This window comes from Aspergillus brasiliensis (assembly GCF_001889945.1).
Source record: "Aspergillus brasiliensis CBS 101740 unplaced genomic scaffold ASPBRscaffold_10, whole genome shotgun sequence".
NCBI classification, from domain to species: Eukaryota; Fungi; Ascomycota; class Eurotiomycetes; order Eurotiales; family Aspergillaceae; genus Aspergillus; species Aspergillus brasiliensis.
In genome coordinates this window covers 1,277,951-1,300,076 of record NW_027137451.1, presented here as the reverse complement: position 1 = coordinate 1,300,076, position 22,126 = coordinate 1,277,951, and the positions used below count along the sequence as shown (strand labels likewise).

The 22,126-nt window shown below is 51.2% G+C and overlaps 6 protein-coding genes across 6 annotated transcripts; 4 read left to right on the top strand and 2 right to left on the bottom strand.

Annotated features, from left to right (window-relative positions):
* The first annotated feature begins 278 nt into the window (after nt 1-278).
* Nucleotides 279-2,524, top strand: ASPBRDRAFT_46076 (putative MFS multidrug transporter). Its single transcript, XM_067625549.1, has 6 exons — nt 279-536; nt 585-679; nt 742-1,065; nt 1,122-1,274; nt 1,322-1,683; nt 1,743-2,524. The coding sequence occupies exons 1-6, from the start codon at nt 377-379 to the stop codon at nt 2,296-2,298; spliced, it is 1,650 nt and encodes a 549-aa protein (XP_067476988.1). The 5' UTR covers nt 279-376; the 3' UTR covers nt 2,299-2,524.
* Nucleotides 2,525-2,733: 209 nt separating this feature from the next.
* On the top strand, nt 2,734-3,067 carry tfb5 (TFIIH complex subunit TFB5; the record flags this gene model as incomplete). Its single annotated transcript, XM_067621197.1, has 3 exons — nt 2,734-2,752; nt 2,814-2,965; nt 3,020-3,067. 3 exons carry the CDS (start codon nt 2,734-2,736, stop codon nt 3,065-3,067), a joined length of 219 nt encoding a protein of 72 aa, XP_067476987.1.
* Nucleotides 3,068-3,457: 390 nt separating this feature from the next.
* Nucleotides 3,458-4,309, top strand: ASPBRDRAFT_130829 (Hsp20/alpha crystallin family protein; the record flags this gene model as incomplete). The annotated part of the gene is made up of 1 exon (XM_067618263.1): nt 3,458-4,309. The coding sequence occupies one exon, from the start codon at nt 3,458-3,460 to the stop codon at nt 4,307-4,309; it is 852 nt and encodes a 283-aa protein (XP_067476986.1).
* Nucleotides 4,310-4,725: 416 nt separating this feature from the next.
* ASPBRDRAFT_198377 (RTA1 domain-containing protein) lies at nt 4,726-5,812 on the bottom strand (the record flags this gene model as incomplete). Its single annotated transcript, XM_067621196.1, has 2 exons — nt 4,726-5,464; nt 5,523-5,812. The coding sequence occupies 2 exons, from the start codon at nt 5,810-5,812 to the stop codon at nt 4,726-4,728; spliced, it is 1,029 nt and encodes a 342-aa protein (XP_067476985.1).
* A 1,463-nt stretch (nt 5,813-7,275) lies between these two features.
* On the bottom strand, nt 7,276-16,157 carry ASPBRDRAFT_67580 (uncharacterized protein). The gene is made up of 5 exons (XM_067628925.1): nt 15,633-16,157; nt 15,384-15,580; nt 11,269-15,333; nt 10,816-11,190; nt 7,276-10,769 (listed from the first exon to the last, which is right to left on the bottom strand). Exons 1-5 carry the CDS (start codon nt 15,898-15,900, stop codon nt 7,377-7,379), a joined length of 8,298 nt encoding a protein of 2,765 aa, XP_067476984.1. The 5' UTR covers nt 15,901-16,157; the 3' UTR covers nt 7,276-7,376.
* A 667-nt stretch (nt 16,158-16,824) lies between these two features.
* On the top strand, nt 16,825-22,001 carry ASPBRDRAFT_130836 (uncharacterized protein; the record flags this gene model as incomplete). Its single annotated transcript, XM_067618265.1, has 16 exons — nt 16,825-17,034; nt 17,097-17,619; nt 17,676-17,911; nt 17,963-18,242; nt 18,298-18,531; nt 18,585-19,318; nt 19,381-19,543; nt 19,602-19,937; nt 19,984-20,089; nt 20,154-20,228; nt 20,272-20,322; nt 20,370-20,434; nt 20,486-21,104; nt 21,152-21,235; nt 21,290-21,667; nt 21,743-22,001. 16 exons carry the CDS (start codon nt 16,825-16,827, stop codon nt 21,999-22,001), a joined length of 4,353 nt encoding a protein of 1,450 aa, XP_067476983.1.
* Nucleotides 22,002-22,126: the final 125 nt, after the last annotated feature.

Below are 22,126 nucleotides of genomic sequence, written 5' to 3'. Positions count from 1 at the left end.
CAGCTGGGCAAATGTGTGGTGCCTACGTCACGACTACGGCCACGGACCGCAAGCTGAAAGGCTGTCAACGGACACACGTACCGCGTACTTTCGTTCTGCAAGGCAGTTGGAAGCTTCGCGGGACATCCGATCTCGATTAGTCTCCATGATTGGTTCCGATAAGAGTTATCCATGCCCCAACCGGATGGAATCCTGGTCAGGGCCGCAACATTACTATTGCTTAGAAATGCGCCTCCGCCCATCCCGAGCTTGGGTCCCCTTATCACATCATTTCCCCCATTGCTGCCGATGCCCAAGCACCAACAATAATGAGTCTGCGGAGGGGAATTCGTTCTCTTCCTTCAGACATAACCTGTAGACCGCTTGAATACACACGATGACGGCCCAGGAACGCCCAGAAGCAGTCCCGGAGGAGACTACTCCTCTCTTGGGGGAGGAGTCTTCAAACGATGGGGATGATTTGGCGCGGGTTCGTGTGACTCGTTTGAGGGGATCGGCGATTGTGGCCGCCATGGGATTGTTGCTGTTCATTATGAGTATGGAGCTCTGTTGTGGTCCAAATACATGAAGCTGAAGTCTATCAGCAACCAATATGTCGATGATGACGACCGCGCAATCCGACATTGCGGCCGATTTGGATGCTTTTTCGGAGACAACATGGTTTAACTCGGCGTTCTTGGTATGCAACCCTTCGATTGAGCCATGTGCACTGGATCCACGTGCTAATGCCATTATCTCTAGATTGCCATGTCCAGCCTCACACCTCTTTCTGGGCGACTCTCCCAAATATTCACGCCTCGTGTATATGTTCTTTTCTCTTGCACATTACTATCGATTGGTCTGTTTGTGACAGCATTGGCGCCGACACTGGCTGTCTTTCTTCTGGGACGAGCTCTTACGGGATGTGGTGCTGGCGGACAAATGGTCATTGCTTTTGTCTTGACTCTCGATTTAACGAGCAAGAAGCGCCGGGGTCTCTTCATCGGTCTGATCAGCGCCGGGATGACTACCGGTGTCTCCTCTGGAGCTGTACTAGCCGGTCTCCTGACGCCGGCTTACGGATGGGTAAGTTCCGTCAATGACTACATATACTGCTCTGTGAATTAACACCAAGGACGTAGCGGGTTATTTTCTGGACCCAAGCGCCCCTCGCCCTACTACTGGGTCCAGCACTGTTCTTGGCGATCCCGAAACGCCCAGAAGATGAGCACCTGAGTGGACGCGCTCTGCTGCGGAGATTGGCAAAGGTTGACTATGCCGGGGCATTGACATTGGTAAGAGACCGCCTATTCTTTGAAAACTTCATATCTAACCGTTATAGACCATGTCTGTCTTCTTGTTACTGTCGAGTCTCGCTGCGGCGGTAATCAAGCTCATGCCTATCCTTCTTTCCCTTGTTTTCTTGGGGATCTTCGTCTTGATAGAATCGAGATTCGCTACCGACCCCATTATTCCGATGGAAGTTCTCGGAAAGAGGAGCGTCTTGCTCAGCTGCTTCGCCGGTGCTGTTTCAATGATGGCACGCTGGGCGGTTCTTTTCTACTCGCCAGTCTACGCACTTGTCGTTCGAGATTGGTCCCCGGCCTCCGCAGGTTTGATTTTAGTACCAACAAACGCCGGGTTCGGGCTAGGAGGACTCCTGGTCGGATGGATACACATTCGGAAAACTGGTAGCTACTATATGTAAGTGTTTCTCATCCATTCCCTGGAAACAATTTACAAGGGATCTGACTCCACCCTAGCTCGGGCCTCATCGCCTTCTTACTGTTCGCCCTGACAAATCTCATATTATCCGTCCTATCCACACCACACTCTTCCACGGTCGCCTATGTCATTGCCACCTTCTTCAATGGCCTCTCTGTCGGAGCAGTCATGAACTACACCCTATCCCATCTATTACACCTCACGGACCCAGACATGCATTATATTATCAGCGCTTTGTTGGGAATGAGCAGAGGCTTTGCGGGCAGCTTCGGTTCCTCAATCGGTGGGGGTTACTTCCAGCGTGAGTTGAAGAGAGGGCTTGAGACGGGGTTCCTGAAACATGGACTTACTAGTAGAGGCGAGTTGGTTCGCAAACTGCTCGGAAGTCCGGCGCTGGCGAAACGCTTGACGGGCGTGGAGAGAGCGGTAGCTGTTCAGAGCTACGAACAGGCCGTGAAGATGCTGCTACTGGGAGCTTGTGTGTTGGCTATTGCTGCGGCGGTGATCCAGGCCGGGACTGGGTGGACGCCGTATAAGGGGGAGAAGCGGCGGGATCCTGTGGATTTGGAGTCGACGGCAGAGGAAGAGCAGTGAGCGTCTGGAATATCAGACAGGCATGGTACGCAGTGCATATCACTGCCGCCCTCGTCGGCAGACCACCATACGGGGCTATAGAATGCGGATATGGTATACTTATTTTGTGGTTTCGAAGTAATCATACAAATTTTGACATCATTCTGTCACTCACCTTACATCTGATAGCGGCCTTGGACCTATCCGTATCCACATAATTAGAATTATCAATGGAATTAAAGGAATGCTTCCACAGGCGGTTGCCCTGTTGCCTTACCGCCTTTCTGCCTGGCGGAGTCTTGGCACACCCGGATCGCATTCCACCCACTCTGACTGTTGCTTCTTCTCTCCTTCACTCTTAACAAACCACCCTTCAGCAGCTCCTGGACAACCTTCACTTCACAGAAACAAGTACATTACACCGAAAACCAGCCGATCCCGCCCAGACCACTCACCATGCCTCGTGCCGTCAGAGGTATTCCAACCACGACAACTCCCAATCCAATCCAATCAATCGCTAACCAAGGCGTAAACAGGAGTTCTCATCGAGTGCGATCCGTCCGTGAAAGCCATCATTCTCAAGTACGACGAAGAAAGACACGACTATATCGTCGAAGACCTCGATGATGACCGCCACTTGGTCATCAAGGAAAGCCAGTTACAGAATCTGAAGGCGAGGTTGACAAAGGTAGGGGTGTTGGTATGTGCTGTTTGCGGGCTGGGGCTGATGAGGCAACAATAGGAACTTGATGATAAGGTTATGCAGCCTGATGAGTCGGAATCGGAGTGATATGCCTACTCGTCGCGCTTTGGATGGGAGGATGCGATCACATAGCGCCAAACGTTCAATCCTCGTCGCGCGCAAGAACAGACTGGTGGGAAATATTCGGTAGAGGAGATCGATGGTCGCGAATTGCACAGAGGTCGTTCCGTGTTTCGAAATTCTGAGTCTCGGCTATGCGCATGGTCTAAGTCTTGGGCTGGCGCGCCTTCCTTGCTAAGCCATTCCGCAGCGCTTACTTCCGAAGTTGGCAACGGCCTAGCAGCATCTCAACATAATTCTGCTGAACGGTGGAAGGCTACCTAACCACATTCGCACGAACCTACATCTTTATTAGCGATCCTGCTTGCACGGTCATTACCACACACCTTCTGCCACAGGCCTCCCTAATATATCTACATGGATCACACCATCATTGATTACGTTGATTGCAGGGGCCAGCCTGAACAATTTTACCAAGAGCCCGTCGGTACCCCCAAGCGCATCAAGCCTGTATTCGATATACGGTTGTTTGAGGACACATACTATCTGGATGGAGAACTTCCTGGTGCCGTCGCAGGCACAATCAAGCTAAATGTCACTGATCAGCGGACTTTGGTGGTCTACGGCATTATAAAGCGCGGATATCCTGACGACCCCCGAGATCCTGAGCCCGACTCAACAACGAATAAGGAGATGGACGCACTGTGGAAGTCGATGTTGGATGCAGAGAAGAAAGACAGCAGTAATTCAAGCGATGAGACGGCCGCGGTTGGGGACGACATCCCTTTTGTCAAAGATGCTCAGATGCCCTCAGACCAACAGGGTGATACAGATGCTGAAGTGATTTCAAAACCGGATGTTCGGGAAGAGAGTAGTGGCCAGGATGGGAGTCGCCAGAAACCGCGTGTCTACATAATCCCGCAACTTCGAGGAAAAATCACGCCAAATGACAGAATCAGGGGAATCTTGTGGAAGCCAGGAAGAGAAAATAACAGGCCTGAAAAGGACGGTGGTGAGCAAGATCGAGGAGACTTCAATGAGCGGATGAACCCTTACATTTATCCCGGTGAACGACCAGACAACTCAGAGACCTGGCTCTGGGTGCTGGCTGAGCGAAAGATTGGCGAGTTCTTTCGCTCCTTCCGTTTCAAGAGACCGATTAACTGGGATGCCGCGCAAAGCCGCTTCATGAACGGTCTTCTTCTCCTCAAGCTTCCGGTGATTGTGTTGCCTAAGAAACGGGTCCGTTTCGATCTCGACTGTGCTTAGGGTAGTACTATCTCTTGCTATTATGTAAATGGGCGGGGATTCTACAGATTTGGATCGTTATCAATATTCCAACCGATAGGTGCTTCTTCATGCACGGTAGGTAGGCAGCCTTGAGATAGCGGAGTATAGTGATATGGATATTCGATATGTTGGACTGTTAGTGACAGATGGTATAACTGACAAGTAGAAGATACACGTAAAGACCGGGCCAATGATCCAATGCACATTCTATCCTATAGATGCAATTCTAGACGAAGCTAGTATACAAAAGCGCCGACGCCAATCCAGCCTCAAAACCAGAAATATAAAAGGAACCCAAGAATGCACCAATCAGAACAACATAGAGGAAAAGAAGAAAAAGGGACACCAAAATTCACTGATCTCCACTCACCAGACCCATCTCTAACCATCATCAACTAAACATCCACCCCCTTTCTCTTCCTCTGAAACATCGGATAATTCAACGCATCCCACCTGCCCTTGAACCCCACCCCAGGATGTCCCCAACTACTCATCGCAATAACTGCAATACTAATCATCGCCCCCTCTAAGATCATAAACGTCGTCTGATCATTCGCCAAATGGCTACTAAACCCACCACACAGCTCGGCCACCCGGAAACAACTCCGAATGTAGATACACACGACCGCCAACCCCTGGCAAAACAGGAATGCTTTCCAGGTTTTACTCGCTCGGAGACTGGCGAACTCTGGGTTCAATGTGACTAAGTCTCGAGATGAGGAGACGAGATCCTGGCTTTCGGATTCTTGCTTGCTGTGGTGGTGGTGGTTTGCCATGTGGAACATGTTTGTTGATGTTGATGGGGAAGGGTTCCGTGCGCTGAGACGGTAGATTCGGAAGGCGTAGTCGAGACAAATCACGATGTAGAGGGTTAGGGAGGCCACTTGGGAGCTGAGACCTGCTATCATGATGTTGATGCCGTCTTGGACTTCCGAGGCCGAGTTGGAGGTTGTGATGGCGCCTCCGGCGGCTTGGAGGAGGAGGGAGATGATGTCGAAGCTGATGAAGATGAGGGAGTAGTTGCGCTGTTTGATTCGGGATAGTTGCGGTGTGTAGGCGCCGACGATTCGGGCGAGGGAGACGTAGATGGCGCCGCTGAGGAAGGCCGGGGCGATGGTGAGGCAGACGAGGTACCTTTAGAATCTTGGGTTAGTGGAGAGGAGAGGAGGAGGAAAAGTGGGAGGGGACATACATGATGAACCATCGGTCAATGAATGGGTTGTGTCGCATGTAGATGCGTCCTATGTATCCCAGCACTTCGAGGATGAGGCCGCAGATGGTGCCGAAGAGGTACCCCCATGTGCGGTGTCGGATGCCCAGGTAGAGTTGTACGGGGATGAAGAGGGCAAAGAGTGCGATGTAGAAGGCATTACCGCCTAGGTTAGGGAGATAGGTGATGTGTGCGTAGGATAGAGGACATGTTTCTAGGGTGCATTGTTGGCTGCTGGTGATCCAGGGCGCCGGGGCCGTGACAGTCGTCATATTGAATATTCACAACAACAGATAAAAAGATGAGTATCGGAATACACTTAATTCTGGCACTGCAGTGTCACTGTGGTTCTCCTGCTGTAGTAGATCTTAATGGGTGGTGTTCAGCGTAGTATGCTCCATGTAGTTAGTAGTGGTAGTATATAGTAGCAGTATGCCACCAATAGAGGAGGAATTTGGGAAGAACTACGACGGAGGACAGAAACAACTTATTAAATGAGACAGCGTCCATTTTGTCTGCCTGCCGGCATTCGGACAGCGCAGATCGATGCGCATCATTTGGGCTCGTTTTGAGACATCTCGATCGATTCTCACAAAGAGCATATTTACGCAGCAGCGAACCGGCTCGCGGCAAGTGGAGATGCCGGCAGTCCCTGGCGGCCGATCGAGCCCTGAGAAATGGTCGATGCTGCTGTTTTTACGCACCGACCAATCAGAATGGACTGCCATCTGGCACCGCTGACAAAGCAGTCACCTGCTGGCCCGCCACGCGTGACTGCCTGATCCGGATGCCATACTTCGACTCGCTGGTTGAGTCTGACTCCACTACGCTCTCCATTCCCCCTTACCAGTACTTAGGGACAATGAACGCCGCTTTTTCGCGTCTGCCTTACGTATCAACTCGTCAGTAGGCTGTCGCATTCTTCTGATGATCCGGATGTCGTTCCGTGGACCGGCATATACGCGGTTGGCACCTTGCTGGCCCTGATGTTTGCTAACGGCACCTCTAAGCCACTCACTGACCTAGGCAGAATTTTAGATCTATTGCGAAAACATTGACGGCTCAGAATGTACTTGTCTATTTGCTACATCATTGAATAGCCATTTACCTTTGAACGACCTCTCCGAGACTGAGCTTTTGAGTCAACTGGACGCCCTTCGAGGTCTGACTTCGGACAACAAAGACTTGACTATTATGACAGGCCCACTATAATTGGAATACGACCGGAGAATACATCAACAGAATTGCACTGACATCTGTAGCTACCAACAACCGAACTTGCCTTACAGTCAGGGTGGTGAACCTGCGCTGCAGATACATTCTTAATGTTGCCAAGACCATCAGCAATATACACTGCAGGGGCTGAAAAATATCGCCCAAGGCAATAAGCTGCGCTGCTATGCGTTTAATTCGGCCCGGAGAGAAAGAACCAGGATGCAATAAAAATTGCGGCATACCATTTCGCTAGACTCTACAATGCATGATAGACCGCCTCCTCAGTTTATGGCGAGGTACCAAGAATTCAATTCGACTCTGCTGATGGCGACTGCTTACAGTACGACGTCTAAATATGTTAGGCAGTCACAGTGATGTTCCATAGCTACCTAACTGGTATGAATGAACAGCTTCTACTAACAAGCTTAAATTTCCATAAAATGAAGCGTCTATTAGGATAACTCCTTACAAAACTGCAAGAACCGCAAGAAAAAAAGCCAAAGAAATATCACTAACAAACGCAGAACTCGCAACATGACAACTCGGATACCAGTACTCGCGAAACGCAGCAGATAGCGAAAGGCACAAAGCAAATTATTTACAAAAATGTTAGAACGCCGCTCACTCAGTTGCATCACCATCTCCGAGGCGGTTAGCAATCTCCAGCAGCGACTCCTTCACCTTGGCCTGCCACTCGAGAAGTTGCTTCTGCCGTGCCATGCGGGTGTTATAAACGAACTTAATTTGCAGTGAGTCTCCAATAACAATGGCCTGTGTCTCAACCAGCGCGGTGCGGAGAAGACCGGAACCAGATCCGGTTGCCTTTGGCTTGTTCACATCCACGTAGCGCAGTACGGAATCGTCGCGCTCCAGCTGCTGATACTGGCCAAGATAGTTCATGGACAGCTCGAAGGGACTATGATGCTCGAAAGCGGCATGGCCATCGTCGGTTAGCCAGCGGGTTGCCCAGTAGGGAACTCCATTACCCGGCACACTGGCACGCACATCCCGCACAGCCTGCAGGTCATTGACAATATCCCCAGATGGTTTGATCACGACCGGAGTGGAAGAGGTAAACCATCCTATCGTATTGGAGACGTCGAGATCCCCACCAAACTCATCCCGACCATGACTGTAGATGAAGACCGCAGGCACGGGACGGTCACTGAAAGTCGCGCTGAATGCGTGGAAAATTGCCGACAGGAAAATATCGAGCGGCTTAGTCTCATACTTATGGTTGCATTTTCCCATCAAGCGAGCGGTAGTCTTGGTGTCAAGAGAGAATTCCTGGATGGTTTCGGTTACGAAGAGGTTCATAGATTCCTCCATCTGCCAGTAGTCGTACATGGGAGCAGGAATCGAGAATGGTAGCACATATTCAGGAGTCCATTTCTCATCAGCATGCTCTTTGAGTTTGCGGCACCACAAGGCGAATGAGTCGGAACGGTGGGATGTGATTGTCCCAGTGGACAAGCCTTGTTGCATATCCTGGAGGAGAATGCGCCAGGAAACCGTGTCGATGATCATGTGGTGCACAGTAAGTCCAACATACCGGTCCCCGTTCGGAAGCTTAAAGACAATGGCACGCATCAAGGGACCACGCTGCAAATCGAAGCCAGACTGGTTGGGCGCAGTGTATGGTTCGATAGCTTTCAGGTCGGGCACGTCCATCTCCTGGTACAAATGACTATTGGACCGGTCAAGGGGAATGTACTGCATCCAGCGACCCGATTCATCACGCTGGAACCGAGCACGGAGCATGGGGTGACGCTGTACTGTTGCATCCACAACCGGTTCTAGGTCGGAATCCGAATGGACCGATAGCAGGAACGTAGTGTTGTAACGATTGAGATCGCAGTGCTGTTTCAGGTCGAACTCCCAGGTCTGCTGAGGAGAAAGATTGAACGGAACACCAATGTCGTCTTCAATGGGCTCAGGATCTTCGTCCAAAGGTCGAACTTTCGCTGCCAGTTCGGCGATGGTAGGACATTGAATGAGGTCCTTGACTGAGAGGGATAGCTTGACATCACGGCACTGGGCGATAACCTGCATGGCGGAAATGGAATCACCGCCAAGGCTCTGGAAAGATCGCTCCATGCTGATCTGTTCTTCTGGTCGATTCAGCACGGAGGCCCAAATGCGTCTCAGCTCAAACTCAGCAGGTGTACTCGGGCCGCGGCCGCTGGCTTTGGATCCTACGTTGGCAATCTGCTCATATGTGGCATCGTCCAGGGTCTCGACCCAGCGCCGAACCTTCTTCCGGTCCAGCTTTCCAGAAGGTAACAAAGGAATCGCGTTCACTGGTACCCACAGGGCCGGTACCATGTAAATTGGAAGGGCTGCAGATATGGTGTTAGCGATTCTGGTCACGACCGCCATGATCTCGGGTCTCTGCTCTTCCGGTACGAGGGAAATCTGTCCCTCCTCAACAGGAAGATCGAAGCCCTTGAAAGAGACAACGGCCAAGAGCTGCCTCCTAAACGGGCCCTGGGATGGGAGCAAAGTGAGTGCATAGTGGATATTCTCATCACGTTCGATGTTGTACTCAATCTCGCCGAGTTCAACGCGCTGACCGCGAATCTTTACCTGGCCATCGGCTCTCCCGATGAAATGAATCGTACCATCTGCATTGTATCGAACAAGATCACCAGTGCGGTAATACCGCTCACTCTTCTGAGATCCCGGAACAAAACTCTCTTGTTCGACAAAGGCGGCTGCTGTTTTCTCTGGTTCACCCAGGTAGCCTCTCGCCAGGATCGGCCCTGAGATCAAAAGCTCGCCAATAGCACCAATGGGGAGCAGCTTCGAAGGCTGCTTAGCATCAACAACCCAGAGCACGCCACCAACAGCATGTCCGATATTGGCTGGATCGGTAGTAGTTTGCAATCCCGGATTAGCCGCTGCTGCCACCGAGCACTCACTAGGCCCGTATCCATTGTACAGCTGCACCTTGTCGGCCCAGTTGAGAATATCACCCTTCGAGAGAGCCTCGCCACCAAGTACCAAGGTCTTCAGCGAGGGCACATCGGATGGTTGCAGGAGCTTAAGAACAGATGGTGTAAGGAATGTCCAGTTGATATTCAGCACGTTGATGCAGTGCTTGATGTCCTTGCTCAGGTCTTCGTCCGGCACGCAGATGCACGCGCCAAACATGAGTGAGGTCATGATCTCCAGGAGACTAACGTCGAAACTGTAGGAGGCAAACTGCAGCACTCGAGATGAAGGGCCCAGACAGGCAAGCTTCCCTTGGGCTAGGGCTCCAGAGCAGAAGGCAGCATGTTGTACGACACATCCCTTGGGTTTTCCTGTGCTGCCCGAAGTGAAGATGACGTAGGCGTCATGATGGGGGCGGGCTCTCACGATACCCTTGTTGAGATCGTCTCCGTCGTTCAGCTCGTTGAGGAAAGTTTGGTCAACACTGATAACGGTTGGAACCAGGCCGGTCCAATTTGAAGCAGATCTCGGAGATGCAAGAACAACGTTGGCTGCAGTCTGAATAGAAGCCTCGCGTAGGCGCTCCACCGGGGTTTTAGGATCAAGTGGAACGAATGCAGCTCCAGTGCTCAGAACAGCAAACATGGCTACAATAGCCCATGCTGACTTTTCGAACGTCAAAGGAACATAATCTCCGGCACCAATACCAAGCCTGGTCAAGTATTGAGACAGAGACAACCACATCCGCCCAAACTCCTGGTACGTTATCTTTTCGCCCAGGGTGTCAATCGCAATAGCATGAGGGGTACGCATTATCTGCTTGAGCACGAGATCTGGTACTGTGGATGATGAAAGTTCCGGCACATCCTGGTTCCAAGATACAATCTGCGACAGATCATACTGGCCGATAACACTCAGCTGATCAACACGGGCCTCTGGATTCTCAACCACGGACTTAAGGATGGCGGAGAATGTCCCTGAGACTGACTGGGCTTGGGATTCTGAGATACAATCGGTCCAGTATCCGAGTTTGATGTCCACGTTCTTTGGCGAATCGATAACGTGAACCGTGATGTTGTACTACACTAGGTTAGGTATTGCAAAATATGTCAGAGTGAAGTCATACCTCTGTCGGCTCTCGTACAACGAGACCCTCGAATTCAACGTCAGTGACCGTGTCGTCGCTGTCAACGTCAGTCATGGTCTGGAAGGATATGCCAGTGTTGAACAGCGGCATTCCCGCCAGGCCAAGTGCATGTTGAATCTCCGCGAGCGAGCAGTGCTGGTGTGCCAGAGAGTCCAGGAATTCTGCCTGGCATGCCTTCAAGGCGTCTTTGACAATAGTAGAATCGTCCAGCAGCGCCTTGCAGATGAGAACACTGATCGTTGGCCCGATCATGTTAACTAGGTCCTCGATGGGCGCATCTCTTCCGGATGCCAGGTAACCGAAGCATATGTCATTTCGGCCAACATACACCCGACAAACGAGTGCCCAGACTGTCTGCAGAAGGTTCGAGATTGTGACACTGTGGGAGACACAGAAGTCACGCAGGACGCTGGTAGGTATCTCTAGCGCTACCTGGGCGTACTTCAGCTCGGGGGTACCTTCAGCTTCGGCTAGTTTAGGAAAGTAACATGGCTCGACCTCCGCAAGATGGTTCTTCCAGAAAGTAATGCTGGCGGACATGTCGTTTGCAGCAACGTATTGGACGAAGTCCTTGTACTTAGGACCTCCCTTGGGGCCTTCTAGCACTCCCGCATAAGCTCGCTTCAGGTCCCTCAGAATCAATGACTTGGATACACCGTCGACAAGGGTATGGCTCGCGTCAACTCTGCAGAATACTCTGCCCTCGGTCGTGAATCTGATCGAAAACCGATGTGGAGGAACCACAGGGTTAGTGCCTAGGCCGATTGTCTCCTCTAGCACAGATCCAACATCGACATCTGAGGAAGGTGTCACCGAAACCTCGGCTCTAGGACGTCTCAGAACGATTTGGGCGTATGGCTCTTTGCCGCCGAAGTCGTCGGTGAAGATAGTCCTCAGCGCAGGGTGATGGTCGACTACCTTTTGCCATGAAGACAACAATCTTCCAATGTCAACTGTGTCGTCCGGTCCGTGGGACATGACCTCCCACCCAATGGATACATTGTAACTGCCCTGCTTTCTCACTTGGCTCATAAGAAGACCTTGCTGTAATGGAGAGCAGGGATACACATCCTCTATCTGGTGTGACTTAAGACCAAGCCGCGGAAGGTGTTGGTTATTGACTCTTTCAACGCTTGGGTAATCCAGTGAGAGCAATGGGAAGTCCGCCAAAGTGAATTCCCGGACTGTATTGGGCGCTAGAATTTCCGCTGCTTGCGCAAGGTTCCGTCTATACTGGGCGACAAATACGGAGAGCTTTTGAACGCCGACCTGACCAGATCCGACAGTGATTCTGAGCTGGCCATCTTCGAGCAGACATGAAGCCTCGAACATTGTGGGAATGATGGCGCCCAAGCTGTGTCGCCGAGTTAGGGTGGTCTGCCTCAACACGATACCTCCTGAAAATTGGCCAGGCAAGCCGTAACTGAATTTAATATCAAAAGAGCCAGGCAGGCTACTCTCTCCCCTTTGGCGAATCTTGTCCTTGGTTTCCCGGATTAGCTGCAGAGTGACCTTGTCCGAGCGCTCCACGGGCACGTGCACAGGCTGCAACGAAGAGAACTGACCGACATGACCTCTCAAGTTCTTGTTGAGAGTCGAAACATGGGCAGAGTCCTCGACAATAACCAAACAAGGATGGTCATGCTTTTTGATTTGGTGATATGTTAGGATCAGGGTCGCCAGAAGCAGATCCCCGGCGTTGGTGCCGAACTTCACGTTGCACGGTCCAGTGAGAAGCCCTGTAATGTTGCGATCAAGTTCGACTGTGTCTGTGACATAGTCTCGTTTCTCGCTGAAAATGGCATTGTGCACAGGTTGCAATGAGTTGGTAAAAGACCCCATGCCACTGTCCGTCTTGAGGTGGTCAAGCCAGGCATGGGAGAACTCCCCCCGGGACAAAAGCTTACTTTCCCAGACATGTTTCTCCTTACCCTCATCTGACTGAAGCAAGTAATCGAGGTGACCGACGATAGTACTCAGGGAGTGTGAATTAATGGCAGCTGCATGCGCGACGAGAGAAATGTGCTGTGCGCCGCGAAGAGAAAACAGGTCGACCATGAAATTCGGGTTACCATTCACACCCACTGACGCCTGACGATGTTGCACAATTTCCTGTACTTCCTCCAAGCTGGAGACATGGTTCAGGTTCAGGTGGTAAACAGGGCTTTCAAGCTCGTCGTGGTCTTTGAATGCTTGCAACCATGTCCCGTTGTGCTCCTCGAAGTAGAGAGTGAGCGCTGGGTAGCAAGAAATGATAGTGTCCAAAGCCCCATTCAGCTGCTGGATACTGATTCTGTGATTGAGCTCCAGTAATACAGCGTGGTGGATGGCACTATTGCCCGAGCGAGACGCCTCCAGGAAGGTGCGCTGTAGGTGCGATGTTGGAAGGTGATCCGTCTCGCCACCCAAGAGCACATCTGCAGAGCCAGTCTCCTCCATCTTAGAAGCGACCTCACTAACATTGAACCGCAACAAGTCAGCTACTAGGACGGTTATTCCTAGTTTGCGGAACTCGGACATGGCGGCCATAGCTTTGATGGAGTCGCCGCCTACAGACAGGAAGCTGCTGTGTCTGCCAATTTGCTCCTCTGATATGCTTAGTGTTTTCGCCCAAACCTCCTGCACCAGCATCTCTGCCTTGCTCATAGACGCCTTGTCGCCAGGCTTTGCCGAGTTACCCATGATGTGCTGGAGCGCCGCGGTGCTAATATCAGCAACAAAATCTCCAACCTTCTTCCGGTCCATCTTGCCCGACGACATGAGCGGGAGATTCTCCAGCACAATCCAGACGCTTGGTATCATATAGGCGGGAAGTAGATTTGACAGTCTCTCTGAGATCGCTTGTGTGTCGGCTGCGGCCTCAGTATGATCCACCAGACGAATGCTTGTGTGTGTCTGTACTGAAGCAGTCGTATAATGCTTATGGAGAGACACAACACCAACTAAGCGGGATTTGCAAAGACCGGTATAGGGCACGAGAGCCATTCCGTTACGGATGAGCGAGTCTGTCCAGAGGTGGTGCTCTACCTCTCCTAACTCCATGCGTTGTCCATTGAGCTTGACTTGGTGGTCCTTACGCCCAATGAAGTGGATCATGCCCTCCGCATCATAACGTACCAGATCACCAGTTTTGTAGAAGCGATTCCAAATTGGTGAAGTACCTGGCACCATCCAAGACGGACTCTGGAAAAAGGCCGCTGAAGTCTTCACAGGGTCTTTGATGTATCCACGTGAGACAATAGGGCCTTGGATGATCAGCTCACCTGCAGCACCGACAGGGAGGAGCACGTTGTGATTTTGTGGATCAACAATCCAGCATACACCACCAATTGCTCTACCGATATTTCGAGGGCTGGACTGGGGGGTGAGCTGAGTGTTGGCAGTAGCTGCGACGGAGCATTCACTGGGCCCATAGCCGTTCATCAATTGAAGTCTTCCCGCCCATGTCAGCATATCCGACTCTGACATAGCTTCGCCTCCTAGCACCAGAGTTCTCAAGAGCGGTAGTTGATCGGGAGTCAAGACCTTCAACACCGACGGCGTCAAGAAAGCCCAGTTGACACGGAAGTCGTTCATGGACTGGACAAAGTCTGCGCGTCCAAGCTGCTCATTCGGGATACAGATACACGCGCCGAAAATGAGACCTGTGAGGATCTCCAGAATGCTCACATCGAAGCTGTACGAGGCGAACTGAAAGATACGGGAATGAGGCCCCATGTTGGCCGCTTCACCCTGCCGCAGAGACCCACTGCAGAAGGACTGGTGCTGGATCATCGTGCCCTTGGGCTTTCCAGTGCTACCAGAGGTAAATATCACATATGCGAGATTCTCAGGTGTGACGGCTACTGGAGCGATATACTTCGAATGAGTAGCCTTCTCCCCGACTGTCTCAGCATCGATTATCATTGCCTTGATAGACAAGTCATCGAAGAGGTTGCGGTATCTAGCGGTCGTTAAGACAATTGACGCATCAACTTGGCCGACAATTTCCCGGAGGCGCGATGAAGGATGCGTCGGATCAAGAGGGACGAAAGCACCGCCGGCTTTGAGTACTGCAAGCATGGCTACAACATACCATGCAGTCTTTTCAAAGCATAATGGTACAATCACCTCATCCCTGACTCCGAATTCGACCAGCAGGTTAGCCAGACGGTTAGATAGAGAGTCCAGCTCAGCATATGTCATCTGGGCATCCCATGAGTCAATAGCAGGAGCCTGTGGCTGCAAGGCTGCTCTCTGTCGAACTAGATCATGAGCACAATCAAGCACTGCACTAGGTGCGTTAGAATTCCAGTCGAATATCTCCTTCTGGCTGAGCGGGCCCAGGTAGCTTGCGTTAGCAAGCTCGGTCTCTGGGTGGTTGTTGACCAATTCGAATGTCCGGCGGAGAGTGTCAGCCAAACGGACTGCGAGGTCCTCTGTTACGGTGGATGGGGTGTAGAGCATGTGAATGTCAATGCCATTCCTAGTATTTGTGGCATGAAGCTGAAGGTCAAACTACACAGGGGTCAGTCTATTCTTGGTTGCTGGTGAACAGGTGGTCTTACCTTTGGTGACGGTGATATAGGTTTATCATCTAAACGCTCTTCGCGGAAAATGACGGCGCTGCGAATTGACTGGTAGGACTGAGTGGCTGCTTTCGCGTCTGCTTCTTCCAGTTCGGACGGAGAACTCTCCAATGTTGCCCTCACTGCTTGGAGAAGGTCATAAACCCTGTGAAAGTGGTCGACATCGAATGATATGTCTGTGATCACTGTTATTGTTGATGTTTCTTGAATTATGTGGGCAATACTTACTCCTGGAGCTGGATCCAGTTGTCGTCTCGGCATAGTATTTGAAATTCAAGCCTTCGGTACTATAGCAACGAAGGGCCAGGCCAAAGGCTGTGCAGAGAGTCTCGGGTACCTCAGCTGCGGTTCCAGGCTTTCGTTCCACAGTCAACAAGTCATCTATCGAAGCGAGTTGCTCTAAGACTGTGACGGAGCCATGCTTGATGCCCTTGAGAGACTTAGAGGCGATGTTAAGACGAGGTGGCTCAGGTGCGGGGAGAGCTATCGGAGCCATTTTCGCAGCTGTTCAATGAAAGGAAGGTCGAGTTGCCAGATGAAAGAGACAGGCTGCAGAACACACCGATTAAAAGGAATTCAAGGATTGAAGGCCTCTCTTCTCCCTTTTGGAGAACATTTCCATATCAACAAGGCTTGTACAAAGATACCAGGCTTGGGAAAGCTTAGATTGGACCTGAGAGCCAACACTTCGCTCCCCTGTCAGCTCCGGGATGGAGATGTCCAACAACAGGGGCTGAACGAATCTATCGAGTGACTGAATCTGATACGATCCTTCTGCATGCACTCATGGCGTAATTGTCTGACGGCGTGTATCGACCCAGTCTCAATACCAGATGTGATATGGACGGTCACGTATTTCGAATGAGACGTTGTCACGGTAATAGTGGCTGTAATGGCTGTAACAATACCATGTCGGGGAGAACCGTCAAGGGGACCCACCGGCCACATGGATGGCAAGGATCCTGCATGGTTCAAGGCTTCGCGCGTTGCGCCAGCGCCGATCGTGTGGGGTCCAAAACATGGAAGTCGGAGAGCCGCTGCAGGATCCGACGTGCATCGACGGCGTGGTCGTATTTACGCACCAGCCAATGAGCAACACCAGCGCATGCACAGCGTATTCATGGTCGTCCGTGCCTATCATCATGCCCCTCCTGGACATACACGCGCCTAAGTTACTGTATTGCGCCGTCGATGTTGGGGAAGAGGCAGGCAGCAGCTCTCTGCTGTCAGTCCAGCTGCGGATTTCGAACAGCATCCGAGCACCCAAAGTGTATCGATTGTTTTAGGCAGTGCGATTCAACGATCACAATAGGGGTGAGTCCAGGCAGTGCAAGGTCTAAAGTGCAAACAGTATCACTTTACTCCAGATGGCACAAACCTGCTCTTGCTCCCAATACTTCGCGGTAGAGGAGAAGTTGCAATGAACTGCTCCATCGCATCCGAAGATGTTTTCGGGCCTCAAGCCCGGGAATGCTATGGCGGCTACGACTTTACTCTGTTGTTTGAGGAGTCTGTGATGACGATCGGCCCGATCGGACTCTTGCTCCTGTGTCTTTTCTCTAGATTGGTCTACCTGTACAGGAAGTCACCGAGAGATGGAAGTAAAGACGGCGCTTATACGACTAAGCTTGTAGGTCATCAACCCCGTTTCACTACGCCCAAGTTTTCGTCGCATCGTTGACTTTATTGCAGATCAGCTACGGGTGGTTCGCCGCCATCCAAACGGCAATTCTAGTATCCTGGACATCTGGCGACAAACCGGTAACGCGCACGACTATTCCAGCTGCGGCGCTTAGTCTAGTCGCCGCTCTTGCCCTCGGTGTCGCATCGCATTTCGAACACACGCGCTCCGTCAAGCCCCCGCTTCTCATCGAAATCTATCTTCTTTTCACTACTGCCTTCGATGCGGTTCGGCTACGGACGTTATGGGGAGTGGGCTATCACGGTCATATCTTCAAGCTGTTGACGATTTCGGTCATATGGAAGTTGGTATTACTCGTGCAGGAGGCCTGGCCTCGGGCGCTTGGTTCGCTGGAACAGTCATACAGTCCAGAGGAGAAGGTCGGGTGGATCAACAGACGAATGTTTTGGTGGGTTAATCCGCTGCTGTTTCTGGGCTCGAAGAAGGACCTACAAGCGGATGATCTATTCACCCTCAACCGGTCCCTGCGGTCTGAAGTATGTTCGAGGAGCTTTTCCAAGGTTTGGCAAAATGGTAGGCCTGTTTCTCTCCTCTCCCCTTCTCTTTGAACCATTACCAACTATGAACAGCAAACCCAGCGAGGAAGGGCAAGAAAAACGGACTTCTTTGGATTATGGCTTGGGAGCACAAGTTGGTTCTACTGACAGCGATTCTTCCCCGATTGTGCTTCACGGCTTTCACCTTCACCCAGCCGTTCCTTATAGACGCGGTCGTTAAATACCTGCAGACAGTGTCGGAGGAACACAACCGGAATGATGGATACGGCCTACTTGGTGCATATATTATTGTATACGTAGGCCTTGGCGTGAGTTTGAGTTCATCTTGGGTGTTTGGCAGCACGCTGATACTGGCTTAGATTGCGGAAGCATGCTACCAGCACATCACGTACCGCACCATCGTCCTCATGAGGGGGTGCCTTGTCCCGCTAATATATGAGAAAACACTGTCGATGGACCCCAAAACGGCCGAAGAATATGCGCCGGTAACGTTGATGAGCGCCGACATTGAAAAGATCGCATTCGGTATGCGCTACATGCATGAGGCTTGGGGCAATATTGTCGAGATAGCATTGGCTCTGTGGTTGCTATATCGCGAGCTGAATTATGGAGGGCTGAGTCCTATCCTTATTGCAGTCGGTAAGGCTTTCCACTCGGACTAACAAGTTAGGACTTGGTACTGACATTCTGCTAGTCTGCGGAGCTGCGGCTGCGACCATGGCACCGGCTGTCGGACGGCGACAGGCGACTTGGGTGGAGGGCATACAAAAGAGAATTGATGTCACAACATACATGATCAACTCTATGAAGAGCTTGAAGCTGGAAGGACTGACTCCCTGGTTCATGGATTTTGTGCAGGATTTGAGACTCCAGGAGATAGGATACGCTAATAGATTCCGATCGTTTCTCATATACGCAGTCAGCTTGTGTTAGTACATTGCTCTGTTCTTATTTGATGAGCTGCTCATTAACCTGCCCTAGCATTTGGAACTTCAGTTATTTCGCCCGTCGTCGGCTTCGGCATATTCATCGCCTTATCACGATCAGACAATGGCCCGGAACTGACTACATCAAGAGCATTTACCACTCTATCTCTGTTCTCCGTTCTTCAGAACCCAATGTCAATGCTACTGCAAGCTGTTCCTAACCTCATCTCAGCTGTCGGATCTATTGAGCGCGTGCGCGTGTTCCTAATGACCGAAGACACTAAAGAAGTGGGCTTCCTCAGCTCCTTTACCTCCGAACAGACCCTGTTCCCCGAAATGGATAACCCCCGAGACATGGAGATGAAGGACACCGAGATGGAGAATGCAGTCGAGGCGCTGAACTGGAGTGTGGGTTGGGTATCCACTCGAGAACCGGTTGTGAAACGAATGACGTTCAAGATCCGGCCGTCAACGCTTACGATCATCACAGGTCCAACAGGGTGTGGAAAGTCGACCTTGCTTGCTGGCCTCAGGGGCGAGACAGCTGTAACAAAAGGCTACATGAGGTGTCGCTACCCATCTGCTGCATTTTGCAGTCAGGATCCGTGGCTGCAGAACGGAACCATTCTGAGTAATATTCTTGGTCCGGCATCGTATGAGCCGCGGTGGTTCCGAGAGGTCACGCAGGCTTCTGGGTTGAGGCAGGATTTGAAGTCGATGCCGTTGGGTGTTCAGACTGTGGTGGGAAGTAAAGGGCTGTCATTGAGTGGTGGTCAGAAGCATCGGGTTGTGAGTATACTTAACTTCATGTGGAGCTCATAGGTGTTGAGCACTAACAAGCAACATGACAGGCACTTGCTAGAGCGCTTTATTCGCGACAGCCGTTGTTACTCCTCGATGATATATTTAGTGGGTTCGATGCCGACACGGAGAAGCTGGTGATTGCACGGCTATTCGGTCAAGGTGGCTTCTGTAGGAAGCACAACCTGACCACAATCCTTGCTACACATTCTAGTGAGTGATAGTCCTAACCACATGGAGAAGCAAAGTTACTGACTACCTGGCCTTTAAGCTCGCCTTGCCTCCTCTGCAGACTACACCATCACACTCGATAGCAAGGTCCAGTTCTCAGAAAAGGAGGGATCGATTGTTTCTAGTCTTCCTGGCCCTAGCACTGGTGACTTCCTACCAGAGCCCATTTTGAGCGATGCAAGACTAAGTTGGATAGTGAGACAGTCCAACCCTGATGTACCGCATGAGCTTGCTGCCCAGCTGGAAACGTCTGATGCGAGCCGTCGGACAGGCGATGTCACTATCTATAAGTACTACCTGGAACTGGTAGGCCGACTAAACTCCGTTGTCTTCTTTATCGCGGTCGCAATCTTCACATTCAGTCTTGCATTTCCGAGTGAGTGCTGCAACCCGCTGTATTTGATCATAGCTCACATATGCAGGTGTGTGGGTCCAGTGGTGGGCTGAGGCAAACGAAAAGCATCCGTACGAGGACCTCGGGATGTATTTGGGCGTGTATGCATTCCTAGCAGTTATGGCTGAGCTGTCGTTGTTCTTAGGATGCTGATAAGTCTACACCCTGTCTCTGGAAAAGACGATAGCTGACTTAAAGTACGCATATGATGAGCAATATGATCCCTCGAGCGTCGAGAAAGTTGCATAAGATTCTCCTTCGGACTGTGCTGAAGTGAGTTCTCTGATCTTTAGAAAGCTTCTGCTGACTTTTTAAGCGCTCCCATATCTTTCTTCCACACGACCGATTCGGGCGTGACTACGAACAAGTAAGATAGCCATCGTCGTCTATATATCTGCAGCTCACAGGTTTTAGGTTCAGTCAAGACATGCAACTGGTGGACATGGAGCTACCACTTGCTCTCGTCGAGACAAGCGTCGGTATGTTTACGATGCTGCTCCCTTGTGTTCATGCCGCTGACATATAGCAAGCTCTTCTGTCTGCGATAGCTCAGCTGCTTATAGTGTTCATTACGGGAAAGTATCTCGCAGCCATCATCCCCCTATGCCTGGCAGTCTTCTACTTTCTGCAGAAATTCTACCTCCGGACCTCGCGCCAGCTGCGGTTCATGGAACTAGAAGCCAAATCTCCCCTTTACTCAAATTTCATGGAGACCGTGAACGGACTAGTAACCATCCGTGCTTTCGGTTGGCAGACTAACTTTCTTACCAATATCTGCGGGTTAACAGATGCGTCACAACGACCGTATTACCTGCTCTTCGTTATCCAGCGATGGCTTACCCTCGTCCTTGACATGGTCGTGGCAGGAATGGCGACACTGATTGTTGGCATTGCGGTCGGCGCTCCTGGGTCCATTGGAGCAGGTTCTGCGGGGCTGGGGCTGCTGAACATCATCAACGTGAGCGAGAGTCTGAAGCAACTGATTTCCAACTGGACCGTCCTAGAGACATCGATTGGAGCAGTGTCGCGTGTCAGGCAGTTTCAGGATGATGTCCAGCCCGAGGATAGGCCGGATGGACACATTGAAGTGCCGGCGCGCTGGCCGGAGAGAGGCGACATTAAGTTTTTCGGTGTTTCTGCATCTTATAGGTAAAGTTGACTCTCTATATTAGGTGCAATTACTGACTGGTACATAGACCTGATAGCGAACCAGTTCTCAATGACGTGACATTGTCAATCTCGGCTGGTGAGATGGTCGCCATTTGCGGCCCTAGTGGCAGGTACGTTGGCTTTGTCGTTCCTCCAGATTGCTACCTAATACTAAGATCATCAAGTGGCAAGAGCTCATTAGTGCAACTTCTCTTTCGCCTTCTTGAACCCGACAATGGTCAGATTACTATCGACGGACTGGACATTAGCTCTATATCTTGCCAGGACATCCGATCTCGTCTCTCGTGCATATCTCAGGCAGTGACCATCCTTCCCGGCACTGTACGACAGAACATAGATCCTCTCGACAAGGAGACTAATGAAAGTATCACCAACGTGCTGAAAAAGGTCAAGTTATGGGACATCGTGTCGACGCAGCTTGGCGGCTTGGACGGCCAGGTGCAGGAGGAAAGCTTCTCGCAGGGACAGAAGCAGCTTCTCCGCTTAGCTGCTGCTATGTTGAGGAAGAGTAAAGTTGTTGTACTGGATGAAGCGACCAGTAGGTATGTTTATCGCACATCTCAAGTCCGGTGATATGGTAGGCTTCGTGTCGGGAAATAGCTAAATCTACCAAACAGCGTCGACCCCGAAACGGACGCTCTCATGCAGCGTCTCATCCGGACAGCATTTGCAGGTTGCACAGTCATTGCAGTCGTACATCGACTGCATACGATCCTTGACTTCCACAAAGTAGTTGTCATTGAGAGTGGGCGCATTGTCGAGTGTGGCGCTCCGAAAGATTTGTTGGTCGAACAGGGCTTATTCAGCCAACTTTACGGGAAGGGCACTGCTACTACATCAGACATGGATCCTGAGAAGTCATGGCTGAAGATGTGAGAGACTACGCGTGTTTGCTTCTGTGTGACCTTTACAGGTGTTATATGCAGGCGTTGTGTCCATAGACCGTGGTGGGATGTGCTTAGTCTTGTTTGACGTCGGTGTATATACGGCCGTTCAGTGGC